This window comes from Berghia stephanieae, chromosome 3 (genome assembly GCF_034508935.2).
Source record: "Berghia stephanieae isolate SIO BIC M18660-M18661 chromosome 3, UCSD_Bste_1.3, whole genome shotgun sequence".
Lineage (NCBI taxonomy): Eukaryota > Metazoa > Mollusca > Gastropoda > Nudibranchia > Aeolidiidae > Berghia > Berghia stephanieae.
In genome coordinates, this window is record NC_088362.1 from 67950822 (window position 1) to 67970821 (window position 20000).

Consider the following 20000-nt stretch of genomic DNA (forward strand, 5'->3'; position numbering starts at 1 on the left):
ACAGGAGCTTTAGAAAAAAGGTGATTTTAGAAAGGTATATAACACCCCACCTAAAATAAAAAAAATTAATAAAAGAATGTAAAATATATAGATTATTCACAAAACAATTATTTTATAAAGCAATCAAGCTACCAAACTCCCACCCATCACCCCCCCCCCCCCCCACCCATTGAAAAAGAACCTATAAAAATGAAAACAAAACTGAAAAATAACAACAACGAAAACCACAACAAAGAAAACAACAACATAAACAAAGTATTTTTTTTTTCATCGTCATAATTTCTCAAACCGCACCCCCTCTCTAAAAGCAAACAAACAAATAAACAATTAATGGAAGTGGGAGGTGGAGTGGCGGATTTCAGAAATTGTTTATTTAAAACATCCCTGAACATCACAATTAATTTATTTCCTCAACTCACCGCGCTGACAATGTAAGGGGAGAGTATTCCACTAAATCTTGCCACACAAGAACAGAAACCGAGACCCGAGTTACGTATCTTGGTAGGACACAAATCAGTAGTGATGATGTAAATGAGATTGAATCCAATGGAGATACCCATCTTGCCAAGGCAGAAGAAAGCGATGGAAAGCCACCGAATATCTGAAAATGGATAAAACAATGGAAAGATGGTACCAATTGCATGTCCTCTATTGTCTTTCTCGATGGAGCACATGTGTACTATGACAATATCTTGAATGAGCATACTCTATCTTTTTCACACTTGACCGCAATGTAACAGTGTTTCAGTATGACAATGCTGGACCTCATTATTTAATCATTTCGAAAACATTTGACATAATTGAATTTATTTCCAGCAAATTTTCACAAACAGATTTTTATTTACCGACGTCAACTTAATTTTTGATTCTCGGTATGTTTACCTTGATCAGCAACGACTAGAGCTCCAATCCCTAAGGTAGCCAAGCCACTTGTTATCATACTGGAGCAATAAAACACCTTGCGGTCAATTTTCTCCAGGAGTAAGGCGCACATCACATGACCTAGAATCTCCATTACAGACTGTAATAAGATTATATCAAAATATTAGGTCGTCTTTCTAACGTTCGACACCAAATTACAATAACATGGTTACGTTGAAAACATATGGAAGTATCTTGTTATCATCTTGAGTTGAAAGATATTAAAGAATCAAAAATTGAGAGACTGGCACCAAAAGGCTATGTAGTCTTGTGGTATGACATTCGCTATCGGATCGGAAGGTCCTGGGTTTGAGCCTCTTTCAGCGCATACTTGAGTCCTGTGAAAAGGCTCTTTACTCCCATTATCTCACCGTACTCAGGTGTAAAATGAGTCCCTGGCCGTTAACAGCGTTGTCCCTGTTCGAAAATAAATTGTAATATCTCCTAATAGGCGTCACCTTCCGTCCTCTATTTTAAGTGTTGCTGTTGACAAGGGGCCTCTTGTTAAGCGACTTGTACACGTTTCGTGGATAATGCGCAACATAAAAGCTCAATTTAAATAATAAAAAAAGACTAGCATGAATATGTTCTGAAAGAGTCGAAAACATGTGGACAAATATGGAGTTAATGTTATTCTTAAAGAGCACTTAACCTTTTTTAACCATTAATCTCTTTTGGATATTGGTCATTATCAAAGTCAAAGTTATGAAAACAAATAATATTCATGAAGCTAACATAGTTTTTTTTCATTGTGATTTTATGACGAATGTAACAAAAACTACATTTTGTCATGACATCAAAATATAGTTCATGGAAACATTTATATGTGAACTTTAGCCCATTCAGTAGATGTATTGCTCCATTCTTTTTTAAAAACAGAAGTGAAGGAGGATGTTATTTCTTTTTACTTAATTTCTTATTCTGATTATTATCTTAAAACAGCTTTACCTCAATTTTTCTATGGTATATTTTCAGCAATCGTGGGCTATTTTGTGGTTTTGTGAAATGATACTTTGTTTGTGACCTGAAGCCTCGTGATCTAGTCGTGATTAGGGTGATGCAATTTGGAATTCTTGGGAAATGGAAATTGTAATAGCTCTTTATAAAAGTTAAGTCTCGTCCCTAAACATTATGTGTTGCTGTTGTTAAAGGCCTCTTATAAAGACCCTTGAGCAATTTTGGATATTATGTATTGTAAAAGCTCAATTTTCCTGTTTTGTCTCTGAAAGCTCCACCCCATTCTCACTCAATACGTTACCTGTAATATAAAAGTGATGTAGATATCCCCTTCAATGATGTCCCCAACGCCAAGGACCATACCAAAATAAACCATGTTGACTGTTACCCTGAAAACGGTAAACAAAAAGAATAAAAAGTCAAGAAAATGGGAGATTTAGTGACCCCTAGCAAATACAAAGCTTCAAAAAACATAAAAAAGGATTAAACAGACATGAATTTCAAGTTTGAAAATATACAAAAACCATTCCTCAGCCAAAAAGAAAAAAAAAATGAAAAAGGGTCATACATGTAAAACCTAGAAAGAAGGAAAAGAAGTTATAAATAAGTTATAAATATAAGGAATAGTATATATCCAGTCGAGTTTTTATGTAACCATTATTCTAAATCTTTATCTCTATAATACGTGATATGGATACTTTTCTTATTATCAATCGATGGTAAAATGCATTTCCTTAATGCCTCTTCTGTCTATGAAGCAGTGATTTAGTATCAAACTTTGTTAGATCTGATGAAAAGTATATTGCAATGTCCTATCCAATGCGTAGAAAACAATTTAATCCTCTGCTTATCACTAAAGAAACCGATCGGGATAAATACCAACTCCGTACATTACACAATAAATGTGACAATCTGTGTCTACTCTGACAATAATCAAAATAATTACAAAATAAACAAATACGAGCATTTGTATTGCGCATTTCCATGTAAACAAAAAGCTTGACGAACTTCACAGTTATTCATTAAATCCATTTAAGTTCATGTGTAACCATTTTCCATTGTATACTGTACATAAAACCTGTCAGGATCGGATCATATTTGCACTAGTACTCTTAAAATAAGCGCAAGTGGATTTAGCCATGGGCTCTTTCAGCCCTGAATTGAGTTGGGCCAGAGTGCCTTACCCAAGAGTCAAGAATACCAACACTTTCTTCTATACACTGTTTTACTATAATAGAGTCGGGGTGGGACCTATCGAGGTTGCTGTTAATGATATAATGAAATATAAGGATGATAAAATGTCATTACCAAGAAAAACACAAAATGGTGGAATACAAGACGTATCGCCTGCTGGTACAAATATGCCAAATCTTCAGATTATTACTGGAACCGGAAGTAGTCGTTTCTTCATCCTTTCCACTCTCGCCTACTCCAATGCCATCCATTTTCATCATTGAATTGTCCCCCAACACGTCCATATCCCAAGAGATATTGACTTTGTTGACCTTGGCTATGTAGACGATGACGTCCTTGGCCTCCTTTTGTCTGTTCTGGCTGAGCAGCCATCGGGGTGACTCTTGAATTAGCCTGGAAAAAAGCAATAACAGACCGATTGATTTTGCAACTTTATCAAAGACATTACGTATAAAAAGACGTGAGATTTAAAACAGAATGAAATTCACCAGATGAACTCAATGCGCTTCATGAAAAGTCTCAAGTCATAATAATAATAAATGGCATTTATATAGCGCTTTACCCCGTTGTCACAGGCTCGAAGCGCTTTACAGTGATATAAAACAAAAACATATTACAGTGAGACAAGTGTGAAGGAAACGTGATACGTTTAACAACAAAATATGAAAATAATATTGCAACATTATGACGTAAAAAGATAAAACTTTAAGCGAGATTTGAACGTTGTCAACGAATCCGAGCATCTCACGTGTGATGGGAGAGAGTTCCAAAAATGGGGGGCCGAAAATTGAAAAGATTGTTCACCTATTTTACGCAATGGCTTAGGTTTGACAAGGATTGGTTGGTCATTGCTTGACCTCAAGATTCTATTGGGGACATATATGTATAGAAGGTCTTTAATATAGGAGGGACTGTTCGTGCTCAGTGATTTGTAGACAACAGTACAAATCTTATAGGCAACTCTTTTTTCCACAGGAAGCCAATGTAACTCGCGGAGAAGAAGAGTTGCTGATGGGTATTTTTTGTTATTGCGTACAATGAGCCTGGCTGCGTTATTTTGAGCAACCTGAAGTTTGCTAATTTTGTATTTAGCTAAATTCGCCCAAAGGGAGTTACAATAGTCCAATTTAGATAAAACAAGGGAATTAATTAAAAGTTCTGATCTATGCTTCGGTATTAAATTACGAATTTTGCTTATTTTTTTTCATTTCTATGTACGCTGATTGTATGGTGTTATTCACGTGGCTTGTCATGGAAAGATCTTTATCAATGATGACGCCAAGGTTTTTTGCTTTATTTGAAAATTCTATTGTGCTATTTCCGAGAGTAATAGGTGATTTATTTGCCTGTTTAAGGATACTCGGCCTTCCACACATTAAAATCTCAGTTTTACTATCATTTAATTTTAACTTATTGTGGTACATTCAAGATTTAATCTCATTAAAACAGCTCGTAATTCGTTGTATTAAGAACTGTAAATTACTAAGGGGTGCTGAATCATATATTTGCGTATCATCTGCATAAAAATGATAACTCAGATTGAATCTGGATATCACACTAGAAAGGGGCTGCATATATACAGTAAAAAGGACAGGGCCAAGAACAGAACCTTGTGGCACTCCAAAATTTAGTAAAACTTGTTCTGACTGAACACCATTCACCACGACAGTCTGCCATCGATCCTGTAAATATGATGTAAACCATTTAAGGGCAATTCCTTTTATGCCGAACGTATTTTCTAGTCTTATTAACAAAATGTCATGGTCAATGGTGTCAAAGGCAGCTGAAAGATCTAAAAGGCATAATACATTGATATTGTTAGCATCAGCATTACATAGCAAGTCATTAAAAATTTTAAGCGCCGTTTCAGTACTGTGTTGATGTTTGTAGGCTGACTGAAAGGGTTGTTCCAAACTGTTGTTCTTAAGATGAGATGTTAATTGTGTAAGTAACTTCTCCAAAAGTTTTGACAAAAAAAGGTAAATTTGATACAGGACGATAATTGTTTAATATATTGTGGTCCAGTGATGGTTTCTTCAGAAGTGGTTTGACGAGGGCACTTTTAAAGCACGATGGAACTTCGCCAGTCAGTATGGATGTATTTATGATTGATGTAATGGATGTAACAAAATTAACATGAAAGAGAAGACAAAGTGTCTATAGGGTGTTTTTTTTCCAATTTTCGATGATGTTACTGACCAAGTACATATTTTACATCTGAGTTTGGTGGTTAATGTCATTAATGAGCATTCTTTTTTCTTAGAACTTAATCAGTCCCTAAGAAACGAGTATATTCCAAGAATTCAAAAATAATTCCCGTCCAAAAACATCAAAAAGCCAAAGAAATGAATGATTTTCGTCCTGTAGCGCTGACATCTATCCCTATGAAATGTAAAGAAAAGATTATCCAGCAAATATTTCTACCACAAAGAACACAACATCATCTAGACAAAAACATTTTGCTTACAAATCAGGGGGCGGGGTGGACGACGCTATATTAGTGTTTTCTCATAACACTTACAAACACTTAGACACTCCAAAGGTGTATGCCAGAACCCTAGTCGTAGACCTTTCGAGTGCATTCAACACCATCCAGCCTCACATAAAATAATCTATTCTATCCCTCTCCCTAAATATTAACGAGTAATGTTATCAGGGTTATTATAATAATTTATGACTTCCGATTATAAATCGTTAACTTTCACTAAAATTGGATTCTTTAAAAAAATGGTATTATTCAAGTACTTTTGAACATATCTTTTATTCAAACATGATGAAATAGGAACTGATTGGGGCTAGAATAAGCTCGTTCCTGGGTTGGGAACACGTCCGGAATTCCATAAAGCAAGAGAGCAAGAATCGTTTATTCTCTATTTGATGGAAAAAACCGCACGTCGATAGCTTGATAGCAAAACGAGCGGTAATGTTTTAAACAAAGCACACAAGGTCACGGGATGTCAAAATTCGCGCCCCTACTCTAATTAACATTATAAAACAAACAATTTGCCATAGAATGATTCAAAATCTAAAGTACACTAAAGTGCATTAAATAGCATTGATTTAATTGAATAGCGCGAAATCTTCTTCTTCTTCTTCTCCTTCTTCTTCTTCTTCTTCTTCTTCTTCTTCTTCTTCTTCTTCTTCTTCTTCTTCTTCTTCTTCTTCTTCTTCTTCTTCTTCTTCTCTTCTCTCTTCTCTCTTCTTCTTCTCTCCTTCTTCTTCTTCTTCTTCTTCTTCTTCTTCTTCTTCTTCTTCTTCTTCTTCTTCTTCTTCTTCTTCTTCTTCTTCTTCTTCTTCTTCTTCTTCTTCTTCTTCTTCTTCTTCTTCTTCTTCTTCTTCTTCTTCTTCCTCTTCACCTTCTCCTGCTCCTCCTCCTCCGCCTCTTTCTACTCCTCCTCACCCTTCTCCTCCTCCTTAACCTCCTCCTCTTCCTTCTCCTCATCGTCATCCTCGGGGGGGGGGGGGGGGGGGGAATTAAATGTTTGAAATGAATATGATTGGGGGCGGGGGGGGGGGGGGGGTGGATAGAAAAGGTGCTAGCCATTCAGATTTATTTTTACTTTTTATTGTTTATTGTTTCCTTTATTAGCGGTAAGGATGTGCCCGAATCACCTTGATAATGTGCTCATGGAATCAAATGTGTTCCCTATTTGAACCAATTGCCTTTGTCTTACTCTTTCTTGCGATCTTTAGTTGTAATTATAGATTATTTCTTAAAACAATGAAAAGATACATCAAAGTTATCCGGTTTGTGAATTTTTTTTTCTTCCTGTTTTTTTTTGGTTTGTTTGTTGTTTGTTTATTTACAAATATAAACACAATTTCAGTGAATGGTCTTGTGTCTTCAGTTTAGAACATATCTCTCAAAAATTATAAAGGAATAAATATTGCATAATTTATATTGAGAATTTTCATATTTTCACCATACTCAATGCGCTTCACAATGCTTCATTTATTCCACATGAAACGGCATTTAAGTTTCATATAATGCATATCTTTTGTAATGTGTCCGCTTTATAATGGCATTCTTGAATTATATGTCACGGCCATGATGATGATGATGATGATGATGATGATGATGATGATGATGATGATGAAGATCATCATCATCATCATCATCATCATCATTTAATATTGGCATCAATGTGAACCAAAATGAATTTCCATTTCTTTGAACAATAAAGTTCTATTATTATTATTATTATTATTATTATTATTATTATTATTATTATTATTATTATTATTATTATTATTATTGTTTATTATTATTATTATTATTATTATTATTATTATTATTATTATTATTATTATTATTATTATTATTATTATTATTATTATTATTATTATTATTATTATTATTATCATTATTAATTTGTTAAAATGCGTTATAAAAAGACACTATCTTTGTGAGTTCCCAATCATTGTCACTCACTCTGTCGTTGACTACACTTAACACTGCTTGAGAGACAGAGAGAGAGAGAGAGAGAGAGAGAGAGAGAGAGAGAGAGAGAGGGAGAGAGAGAGAGAGAGAGAGGGGAGAGAGAGAAAGAAAGAGTGAGAGAGAGAGAGGGAGAGAGAGAGGGAGAGAGAGAGAGAGAGAGAGAGAGAGAGAGAGAGAGAGAGAGAGAGAGAGAGAGAGAGAGAGAGAGAGAGCATAGTGCACAATATTTGAATAATGACTTAACTACGTGTTGGCATGGAAAGGAATTCCCACGTTCACCTCACTTTTAATCCATTCCTCCTAATAACACCATTGTGTCATAAAACAGGTAGGTGTCAGCGAACAAGCAAGTCCGAACAGCAGGCTCAAAGAGACGAATCCCACTCATTAATATGCGTAGAGTCGATTAATGGCGGGGTAAAATCAAAGAATTGTATGAACCGCTGTCGGTCCAAGGATGGTAAATTTAATTGGACAGATGTCATAAATAATCGGCGTGGGTGGGGCTTAGATAGACAGAGATAGGTAATTAGATAGATAGATAGATAGATAGATAGATAGATAGATAGATAGATAGATAGATAGATAGATAGATAGATCCAAGTAAACAAGTCCCTATTTCTTTCGTCTATTTGTCGATGTAATTTTGATTTATATTGCTACCATTGTTGTTATTAATATAAACCAAAAATATTTTTTTTGAAATAAAACAAAATTGAGCATTATATAGCGCAATATCCAGTAATGCGCACAAGGCGCTTTACAAAGGGTTCCTGGTAAACAGCAGCATTTAAAATGTAGGACATTTTTTTTAATTAAAAAAAAAATAATATAAACCCGATCAATTAAATGTACAATTAATAGTGTAGTTTAATATGTGTAATTTAGTTTACAATCATAAACCTGACCTTTTTTCTATTTTCGGTCCACAAATCAAGGTTAAACGAGCTCAATCAAAGTCATTAAAATAGAGATTTAATCGCACAGCGTCCCTGGTTGCATAAAAAATAAAATGGAGGTGCTCGACCTCTCACTAGCCACTTTTGATGACGTATTCTCCCTGTGTCTAGTCCTATGTTATCTATGGTCATTACCCCGATTCGTGCTGGGTCAAATGCTGAAGTGTTCGTTAATAATCGATCTGTGAAAATATCGGAGCAAATCTTTGACTAGGTTGCAACATTTTTTAATAATCCATGAATAGTGGGGTTATGAGGGATTTCAAACAATACCCTTGACATCACCACTTTATACATGGGTTAATCCGTAAATGTAATCAATGGGACACATCGAGTTAGTGGGATGGGGAAAGATATGTATCAATGAGAACATAATGATCAATTCATATAAATAATAAATAGAACTATGGTGTATTTGCGATAGCACATTGGTAAATGTACTTCGCGCAAGGTAATTCATCAATTGGGAATGCTGTACATATTATATATACAATATTATAATAAATAATATATATACATATATATATATATATATATATATATATATATATATATATATACATACATATATATATATATATATATATATATATATATATATATATATATATATATATATATATATATATATATATATATATAAATATAGTGAATGAATATTTTTATAGGAAACATGAATGTAAATTATGAGTTATTGATTCCTGTTAATTTTTGGTTGTGTCTACTTACTGCCAGGCGAAAAGACAATATTAATTATCACATCTACACACTAGTTTAATTGCATTAATTAATGGTAGTACAATGTAAATCTATCTCTGACCCTCGTGCACACATATTCCTATAGAGCAGTGACCTCTAAGTAGATGAAATGGAGAGAGACCGTTTGTCTCACCAGCCTTTGCTTATAAGGGTTTTCGTCGGGAGTTGGAGAATCTCAAAGAGCCAACAATATTCCAGGATGTGGGTAGGCCTGGTTTATTATTGGTTGTTGTCTATAGACCAATCTTCTGGATGTCAAACTATAGCGTCCGTACGCTGGTGAATTTCTAATTAGATTGGTTACGTCCCGTTACGAGTGACAATCTCGCAAATGTTGACACATAGAATTAAAAATTAAAAGTCTTAATGCAGTTGACATCACACATGGCCCCCTTATTGTCCCCAGGGCTATAATGATTAACACATTGCTACGCTGCGATAGTTTGTATTAAAATTATGTGTACGGATGTATATACATCCTGGGAGTGTTGAAGCTATTTAAATATATCGTCACAAACACATTATAATGATAAAAAGCACAAAAAGGTAGTCCGTCCGAGCGATCTGGCACATGGATGGAAGTTTATCCCGGTTTCTAAAGATCAAAATGGATAATAGTAATTGATTGTTACCTTATGGATATGACGCTCGTCTATCGCAAAATACTTTCAGTCAGCTCTAATAGATCTAAACACCCAATCACTGCTGGATGGATAAGAGGTGAAAAAAAACCTCTCGATTTCATCCGGGATAGATCCGGTTTTCTTTTCAAATGATCCGAGTTTTCAACCAATCGGCAAACAAAACAATGGATTTTTAAATTTCAAAAAAAGGTTTTATAGCTCCTTTGTACTCACCCCCAACATAATGTCAATGTGAGAAAAGGAAGTGTAGACACAAGCTGGGCAGTCCTCCAGTCTCGGAACAAGAATTGCACTAGAGTTACAAAGAAGAGGCCTGTTGCAAAACCTAACACAGACGAAAGAGTCGCTATGCTGCGTTTTTTTCACTCCAACTGTCTCTGCCACTGGATTCAATTTTTTTTTTTTAGATAGAGAAAGTAAGTTTCTTGGGTCATTATCAAATTGATTTTTTAAAAACAAACAATACACTTTGGATTTCAAAATTATTTCGCTTAATAATATACTCGGTCTGAAATTCAATCAACCAAGAAAGACGACAAAAAGTGCCGTTAAAATCTTGTCAAAAATGTTATTTACGAAAATAAATGGAGCAATGCAATTCTGCCTTGTGTTTTGGAAACCGAACATTTCAATCGTTCACTCCCAAAGTCACCCAGCAATTGAGATAGCATTCAGATTTCCAAAATACAGAGAGCACGAAACCAATGAGCAAGTATTGAAGTCTATTTATTTCATTACTAAAATAAAACAAACTAACTAACAAAGAAAACAAAACAAAAAAAAATAATTTAAAAAAACAAAAAAAAAAAAACAACAAAACCCTTTGCGTCTATTTGGCTCTTAAAAATCTTCCAGTACGCTTATCTTTATTTTTCTAATCTGTATTATGAATACCGTGACTGTAATGATAATCTTGGCTGTCATTTAAAGAAGAAGAAGAAGACTAAGAAGAAGAGGAGGAGGAAGAAGAAGAAGAAGAAGAAGAAGAAGAAGAAGAAGAAGAAGAAGAAGAAGAAGAAGAAGAAGAAGAAGAAGAAGAAGAAGAACCGCCGCCCCCCTCCCCTCTTTATTCCCCACCACTGCAAGTAGATTATCAGAATACTTACACATGACGTATCCAGCAAGGAATTGAGTGTGAGCGCAAAGGACAGACATAAACCTACAGATCAGCACCAGAATGAAGGAATCAAACGCTGACATAACAGCGGCAATGGCAGGGGCGAAGATTGAACCTCCCAGTAAAATTTTCTTGCGGCCAAAGCTATGAATGAAATGGTGAAAAAGTAATTAAAACCTTCAAAACATCGCATAACATTTTTTATAATCTTGTTTTATTTGATGACCAACGTTGACTTCTCTCAGCTCTTTGTTGTTTTTAGAACGCATGTTGGGTGATTAGTTCTCATTAAATTATTTTTATAAGACTATCAACTTTTCGGGTTTACAAAGCTCTGTGCATTGGTATGATTGGTCTGTCAGGCAGAACTAGTGGGATTTCTACTTAAACGCTTACCATCAATATGATCCCTGTTGCTCTCAGCGTTCTCGTAAAACAATTTTAGTGGATAATGCACTTTATAAAAGCTGTTTTTTTAGCGTGGCTTTGTTCGATTATTGTATGGCCCTCGTCATGCGACACGTAGGTCTAATATTCCCCTGATGGTGCAAAGTTGAGTCATCAGAGAGAAAGATTTGTGTTCACATTTTTTCCCCACACTAAAGTTCAAAATGACTGGTAATGATAAGAAATGACTGGATCGTAAAACTTTACGGTTGTCGGTAGTGCGGGGCGGTCCTTGGCAAGCTTAAGGACCACGGTCCTACGGTCCTTGGGAAATGAAGACCGCAAGGACCGGTCCTAGGACCGGTCCTTTTCGACATTGAACATTCCTGAGAGACTGTTGGAAATTCGAACCGGTTTGACCTTTGAGACCGTGGGATCGTTCATTCTTGAACCGTTAAAGACCGCTACACGATGAAAACCGTGGTCTACAGGAGTAAAACACACGGAGTAGTCACACTCATTTCAAATTGTAACCTAATTAGAGAAGAGGGGTGATGCCTTCTTTATTTAATTTGCTCACCGTACTTCATTGTTACTTCGATAATTTAATAAAATTTGAAATTTATCCCCATTAACGGAGATAATGGCATCGCCCAAGGCGTTGATCGAGTTGTTCGTGGCGTTGATACACACACGCAACTCCCTCCCCCCCCCCCCACACACACATTAGAGGGCAGCGAGCATTGAAAAGTAAGAGAGAGACGTGAAGTTATAATAAGAGGGGGTGGATGAGGTAATAAGAGGGGTCGATGGTGACTTTTCGCCAGATCTAACAAACTCAGCTACCCATTCATTGCTGAGTAGACAGGGATTCAGAAAAAACTCGACTGCACCCGGGATCGATCTCTGGCCCTTTGCGTATAAAGAGAGTGCTCTATCAACTGAGATATCGGGGTCCCCAAATATTCTATTGGACTTTTTAAAAATTCAAACGTTATAACTGGGTTTTTTGGAAGGAAGAAACTAATGAAACTCATATTATTTGATTAGTAAAAACACCAAACGAAATTTTAATATTATTGTATTATTTTAAATGACAACACTGCGATAGAAAGGAGTGGTGACAAGAGATGGACAAAAGAAAACAAAAAATCGGATTTGCTACTTGCTAGGTTCGACACGCACACACACACACACACACACACACAAACACACACATCTTTAGTAGTCACATGCATTTCAAACAATAACCCATTAGAGAAGAGGGGTCATGCCTTCACCATAGATCATTGTCATTGCGATCATTATGGTGTAGTAAATTTTGAAATTTACTCCGTATAATGGAATCGTCCAAGGCGTGCGCCTCCTGTTCCCCCCCATCTCACACACGAAAGGGCGGTTTGCGGAGTGGAGGTTGGTGGTCGTCTGCCTGTATGGTCGTCTGTGTTGTTTAGTGTATGGCAAAGGGGGGTGGGTGCGATTAATTAAGTGGGATGGGTGGTGATTGGTGGAAGATAGGCAACCGAAGGCAACGAATCGCTGGGGAAGTAGTAGGCTATGGCGCGAGACCGAATGTGATCAGACCGGTCTTCAGCGCGGCACTAGTTGAAAGGTGATAAGAAGTGAGGGCCGCCGCCGGTCTTCACTATGGGACCGATCCCCGGTTCACAGCTAAAAGACCGTGGGACCGGTCCAAGGACCGGTCCTCAGCGCGGCACTAGTTGTTGGACTCGATGTGACACAGTATTAAATAATCACAATTAATACAGGTCTTACTATTTAATCATAGTGACTGTTTCTTAGTTTAAAACGAGAGAAGCAGTTTCTGCGGCGGCAGCGGGAATTGGATGGGATAAAGGAATAATGGTATTAATGCCATGCTTCATAACATCCGCCAGCAGGATATAACGTACCAATACAAACAACTATGTGTAACCTTGAATGTTTATAGTTTGATTGATAGAATTAAGTGAAAACTAGACATAAAAATGGCTGGATAAAAACAATGAAAAATAGCTGAGTGACATCACTTTCGTTCTCTCTATAAAGATAGAACAAAACTGATGTCACGCAGGTCTTTGTTATTGCTTTTTGCCATCCAACTTTATGAACATCTATAGATGGCATCAGAAATTTACAACATTGCCATCCGGAAATATAACTTTTAAAGTCTGATTCATACAGTTTAGTGATAATTACTCATAAACAAGGATATAATAAAATATAATAACAACGACCTGAGTAACGTCAAGTTCGTTCTATCTATATATTCATTGTCCATGTAGTAGCAGACAAATTCTGGCTTCCCGTCCTTAAGTGTAAACTGGATCTCTCACGAGGACAGATGGGGGAATGGACACGATCTATTATATTTTTCAATGTGCTCAAGTCATTGGCCACTTTGCAAAATCAAATAAGCTCAAAATGATCTAAATAATAATATGTGTTCACAGTTTTCGAAACATTCAACATTACAGTCTGTCGTTTGACCCATGGGCATGTTTATAACTTTCATAAAATAAGAAGCGATTTGAGATATATTATCGTGGACAGCAAACAACAGATCATCTGCTCTATGACTCGGTTGGACGAAAATCTGAAAACAGATGGCCCGCGTTGAGCAAAGCATTTCTTTCTTTGTGATTGATATAACATTAATTTACTGCTCCATCTCGTAAACGAGAAAAAATAAAGCAAATCTCTTATGTAAACAAATTAATGACGTTGTTGACTAAAATTTCACAGAATAACAGCCAACTTGGGTACACATCTGTTTTCTGAAACAATCTGCCCTACAGATCCTAAATATTATTCATATTTGTAATACAGACTGTCCAAATATATTCATGGTGCCGTCAAGTGGAGCAAGGCAATTTCTCTCACTACTTGCCAAAATATAGTGATAAATAGTCATAAATTTCGGCTGACTTATTCGGTTGCGCGGGCTCTGAAGGTCGCTGTGGTTTGAGATGAAATTAACCAGTATATTTTTGGCACACGATTTTCTCGATCACATTATAAACATTTCAATTTACACGTAGTTTTCTGTGTTGGTTCTATTGTTCAAGCGGTGGAACAGTGGATATTTTATTTAGACACATACCGTCGATAGTAAAACCTGTATAGTTTTGCCATGTTTTCCAATCACTTCCATTGTTTACATAATGACGAATCTCCGAGATAGATGCTGTGCACTTGGCTAAGTTACTAACAATAGTGTCATCCGGAAATATAAAGGACCAATATATAAAAACTATGTTTATAGTCCGGCTAATACACTCTAGTGACAATTGCTCATAAACAATGATAGAAAAGAAATCCGAAAAAAAACCCACCAAAGACCTGAGTAACTTCATCTTCGTTCTATCTATAGAACAATCACTTAAAAAACGCCAGAGGACGTCCGGTGCCTGGTATGGGCAGATCTAGCGGCTATTCACTTTATGTTTAGTATTTTGTCCGTGCCCGACGTCTTTATCCGGAAGACGGCAAAGGACGGCAATGGCGGGTCGTCGGAGTCAGTGTCAGGTGAGAGTTATCCCTAATCCAGACTATAAACGACCAAGATTACACAATGTTTTGTGAGTTGGTCAGTTATATTTCCGGATGGCAACGTTGTGAGTTTCTTAGCCAAGCGCACACTATAGGAATATTTATTATATAGTAGACCATGTGTAGATGAGGACATTTCAAATCACTAATTGACAAAGATCTCAAAAGTCCTGCGATATAACAATAATAATAATAATAATAATAATAATAATAATAATAATAATAATAATAATAATAATAATAATAATGATAATAATAATAATAATAATGATAATAATAATAATAATAATAATAATAATAATAATAATATAATAATAATAATAATAATAATAATAATAATAATAATAATAATAATAATAATAATTATAATATCTTTATTGTCTGTGAAGGCAATTTTTCATTTGGTTACAACATAAACATAACATACGCAAACAGACATAAAGGAAACAAAAAGTGCAAACACACACACACACACACACACACACACACACTCACAGACTCAACCTTAATAAATAGGCTTCGTGTAATCTATCTAAAAGGCATATCATCATAATTACAAACATTCATATATACGAATATCGTGTATATATATTATATATTATATATATATATATATATATATATATATATATATATATATATATATATATATATATATATATATATAACATATATACATGCATATCAATCGCCTTTTATAAGATTCTTGAACTCCTGCGTTCGGAACTTCGGATAAGAGAGAAAAGTCGTGAATCAAACCTTCTACTCTTTTGTTCCTTAGTCCCTGGAACGTGTTTATGTAACTGTTCCTTCGGAGTACTGATAATGAAAAGGTCACATATAAATGATGTGCGCTTGGCTAAGAAACTCACAACATTGGTATCCGGAAATGTAACGGACAAACACACAAAAATATATGTAACCCTGAACGTTTATAGTTTGATATGTACATTTAGTGAGAACTACTCATAAAGATGGATGGCAAATAACAAGAACAAAGACACGAGTGACGCCAACTTCATTGTATCTTTAAGTGGCATAACTGTATCAACAGCAGGATATATAGATAGAATGCGCTTGGCCAAGGCGTTCACAACATTGCCATCCGGAAGTATAACGGACCAACACACCAACTCTGTGTAACCATTAACTTTTATAGTCTGGTTAATACCGTTTAGTGAGAACAACTCACAAACGCGGATGGCAAAAACAATAACAAGGGCCTGAGTGACGTCATCTGCATACTATCTATAGGCCGATTCTTAAGATTACGGGACGTAAAAGAGCGAGGATGAATTATCTTTATTGACGACCAATATGTAATTAGAATAGAAAATAAAATGACATCACTCTGAAACCATAATATCAATTACACAAGGTACGTATCCAGTCCTCCGGAAGAGTGGTTTCATACTTGCAATGAGATTGGAACCATTACACTTTTGTTTCCCTTTGGGAAAGACTTTGAAATTCCGAACTCAAGATTTCACGAATCATTTTGTGATCTGTAAAACCTTACAATAAAGTCACCTATCATTTCTTATCAAAATGAATTCGGTTTTTACAGTAATTCGTTCTCCAATGTAACTATTTGACAATAAGAATTATTACTGTTATCAAGAAATCATTACGCATCGAAATCTATTTTTAATAAAATTGGATGCGTGCGGGAGAAAAATATTTCTTAAAATCCTAGTTTGTTTGTTTTTTTTTAACGAAGAATAATATGGACGCCTCATAATAATTTTGCCAATATACTATTGAAGATTCGGGTATACCCCGAATGGGGTATTGTAATATATGCTTATGAGTAAATTGTTATATCAATAATCATAAATTACTTATATTGAAAGTGACTATATCTCTTACCGATCAGACATTGGGCCTCCAATGATAGATCCAACCAAAATTCCCAACAAAATCATCAGGTTGTTGTGTGCTTTGAATAGCACTTTGTCACATACCAGGTTAAACTGAATTTGAAAAATTAAATTGAGGAATAGAAATCGGTAAGAATAATCTCGCTATAGTAGGAGCAAAATTGACGTCATTCGGTTCTTTGTTATTGTTTTTTTTGCGAACCATTTTAATGAATAGTTCTCACTAAATTATATTAATGAAACTATGAAGGTTACAAATAGTTTTGTGTGTTGTATGGTACTGGTTGATGTTTTGAGAATTTTACCTAAACGCATAACATCGGTAGAATGAATATATATAAAAATTAATGAGAATCAAAACCAGGTCCCTGAGTTGAAGGACTAACCACTACTCTAGAGAGCCATCGTAATCCGTGGCCTTTGCCTTTAACATGCCAATAGTTCTTAAACCCAAGACTTCAATGCAGTCTCATGTTGAATGCATTTTGAATCTTGATTAATTGAAATATGAAGTAGAATTAGCTATTCTGGAAAAGAGGAAAATGCAATTCGTCAGAGTCGGCAGACTTTCTCACAAAAACTTACAATAGAATTGAACGTTTACAAATTGGCGACCTCACAGATTTATATTGATTCTATGCGTAAGTGAAAATAGAGCATCCACCAGCCGGATACAACGTACCAATACACAAAACTACTACTACTACTACTACTACTACTACTACTACTACTACTACTACTACTACTACTACTACTACTACTACTACTACTACTACTACTACTACTACTACTACTACTACTACTACTACTACTACTACTACTACTACTACTACTATCACCAATACCACTTATACTACTGCTACTACTAATATCACCAATACCACTTATACTACTACTTATATTACTACTACTACTACTACTACTACTACTACTACTACTACTACTACTACTACTACTACTACTACTATCACCAATACCACTTATACTACTACTACTACTAATATCACCAATACCACTTATACTACTACTACTACTACTACTACTACTACTACTACTACTACTACTACTACTACTACAACAACAACAACTACTACTACTACTACTACTACTACTACTACCACCACTACTACTACTACTACTACTACTACTACTACTACTACTACTACTACTACTACTACTACAACTACCAACTACTACTACTACTACTACTACTACTACTACTACTACTACTACTACTACTACTACTACTACTACTACTACTACTACTATTACTACTACTACTACTGCTGCTGCTACTACTACTACTACTATTACTATTGTAAGAGAGTAATCTTATGCAAAAAGGTTACACACGAATTCTAGTGCAACATGGTCAATTATTCCAACAAATGGTTTTAGTGAGTTCACGATGCAGGTATATATCAGTAAAACTTGGTCTGTGAATGATAAGTTTGGGACAGTTTTACGTCCAAGTTAGTGGGCTGGTTACCGTGTCAAGTACTAGTCAATAAATCGTTTCTTAATTGGTTTGGGGTTGTTAGTACATGAGAAACTGACATAATATCATAAAAGGCGGGGTCTAACATTAATATTCAGGATTTAACATGCTGCAGATTGAGTATGATTCGCTTTTACTCTTAGGGGGCCGATTTAGGACTGACATTGGACAATCAAAATCAGTAGGAGGAGTGGTTTGAAGAAATTGTGGGTACAGTTTACAATAGGGTATAAAATATAGTGTTTTTGATCAAAGCGGCATTCTACTTGACTTTGAAATGCACGTTTTTACTTTAAACGTTTTTGCGCTCACTATCATTGATTGCATTTGTGGACTTTGAAATTTTCCACGTGTATGAAAAATGGTCGCATAGACAAATGTCTTAACATCTGGATTTTACGGATTTGAGATTTATGATTCATCATCATATCTTGTCGCGCCAGTGAGTCAGCAAGTAGCAAACGTTCACGTCGTGCTCCTGTAATCCTTCTCTGAAGGAGACTGATTGCTACACTACGCGACCAGAGAGAATAAATTGGGCGGTAAAAGGATTTATGATTGAATTATGACCATGACTATTTGATTTGGATTTCAAATTTATCACAACAAATAAAGCAGTAAGAAATGAAACTTTGAATCCGGACGTTTATTTGAATGTCTTGATGTTGTACATTCAATTATCATCACTGGGTCTTGAACTCTTTAGTCATTACTAACATCTACAACAAAATTCAAAGGAATATCATTACCATATATCAAAAAGGCACTATACGATCATAAGACTTTACATATGTGTGCAACTACGCCACACTACTACTACTACTACTACTACTACTACTACTACTACTACTACTACTACTACTACTACTACTACTACTACTATCTTTTTACGTCGTAAGTTGCTATTCTACTATCATGTTTTGTTGTTAAATTGAATTCTTATCACTTATCCCTCAACACTTGACTTACTGTAATATGTTCTGTTTGTATCACTGTAAATCGCTTAGAGCCTGTGACAACGGAATAAAGCGCTATATAAATACCATTTATTGTTATAATTATCATTATTATTATTACTACTACTACTACTACTACTACTACTACTACTACTACTACTACTACTACTACTACTACTACTACTACTACTACTACTACTACTACTAACACCTCGACTACTACGACGACTAGTACTACCACTACCACTACACACACATACTTACCTCAACAATCTGTGAAACCACACCACCTGACTTGTCGTATACCCATCTTTGACATTCATCAGTCTTATTCCTATCTGTCAGTTGTCTGGGTGAGTAAATGGTTACATTTCAAAGGATTGCATTTTTACAAGGACGATACTGGTACAACTGGAGTTTATAATTACGCTCCAGGAATGTTTATAGGAAAATCAAACTAAACAATCAACAATCTGATTATGAAATTTTCTAGGAAAAATCGCAGTTTTAGTGTAATAGGAACGTCATTTGATACCTCATTCATTGCAACTATACAGGCACAAAATGGATAAACAGATTGTTGTGAAAAATGAATATAGTTCATGTATACAAAAGTATTATGATATGTACGCCTATGCCTCATTCATGTATCATCAGTAACTGGAACCTAATTTCAATTTCATACGGTGCAAATTGTCTGCGAAGCGTATTCTCTGTTCTAGAACGCTAATAGTA

General features: G+C 35.3%; 2 protein-coding genes across 3 annotated transcripts in view; both read right to left on the reverse strand.

Moving 5' to 3' along the window:
* LOC144968276 (organic cation transporter protein-like) overlaps positions 1-20000 on the reverse strand; it is a 64788-nt gene that overhangs the window by 2470 nt on the left and 42318 nt on the right. For both annotated transcript variants that reach the window (XM_078906477.1, XM_078906476.1), the window contains exon 11: positions 420-601. In XM_078906477.1, the coding sequence (XP_078762603.1) occupies positions 420-601 (182 nt within the window). The remainder of the gene's footprint in view (positions 1-419; positions 602-20000) is intronic.
* LOC144966908 (organic cation/carnitine transporter 2-like) overlaps positions 851-20000 on the reverse strand; it is a 22156-nt gene continuing 3006 nt past the window's right edge. Inside the window, exons 3-7 of the mRNA XM_078903612.1 lie at positions 19530-19614; positions 16801-16904; positions 3187-3465; positions 2180-2267; positions 851-1021 (exon numbers count right to left, since the gene is read on the reverse strand). Of these exons, the coding sequence (XP_078759738.1) occupies positions 851-1021; positions 2180-2267; positions 3187-3465; positions 16801-16904; positions 19530-19614 (727 nt within the window). The remainder of the gene's footprint in view (positions 1022-2179; positions 2268-3186; positions 3466-16800; positions 16905-19529; positions 19615-20000) is intronic.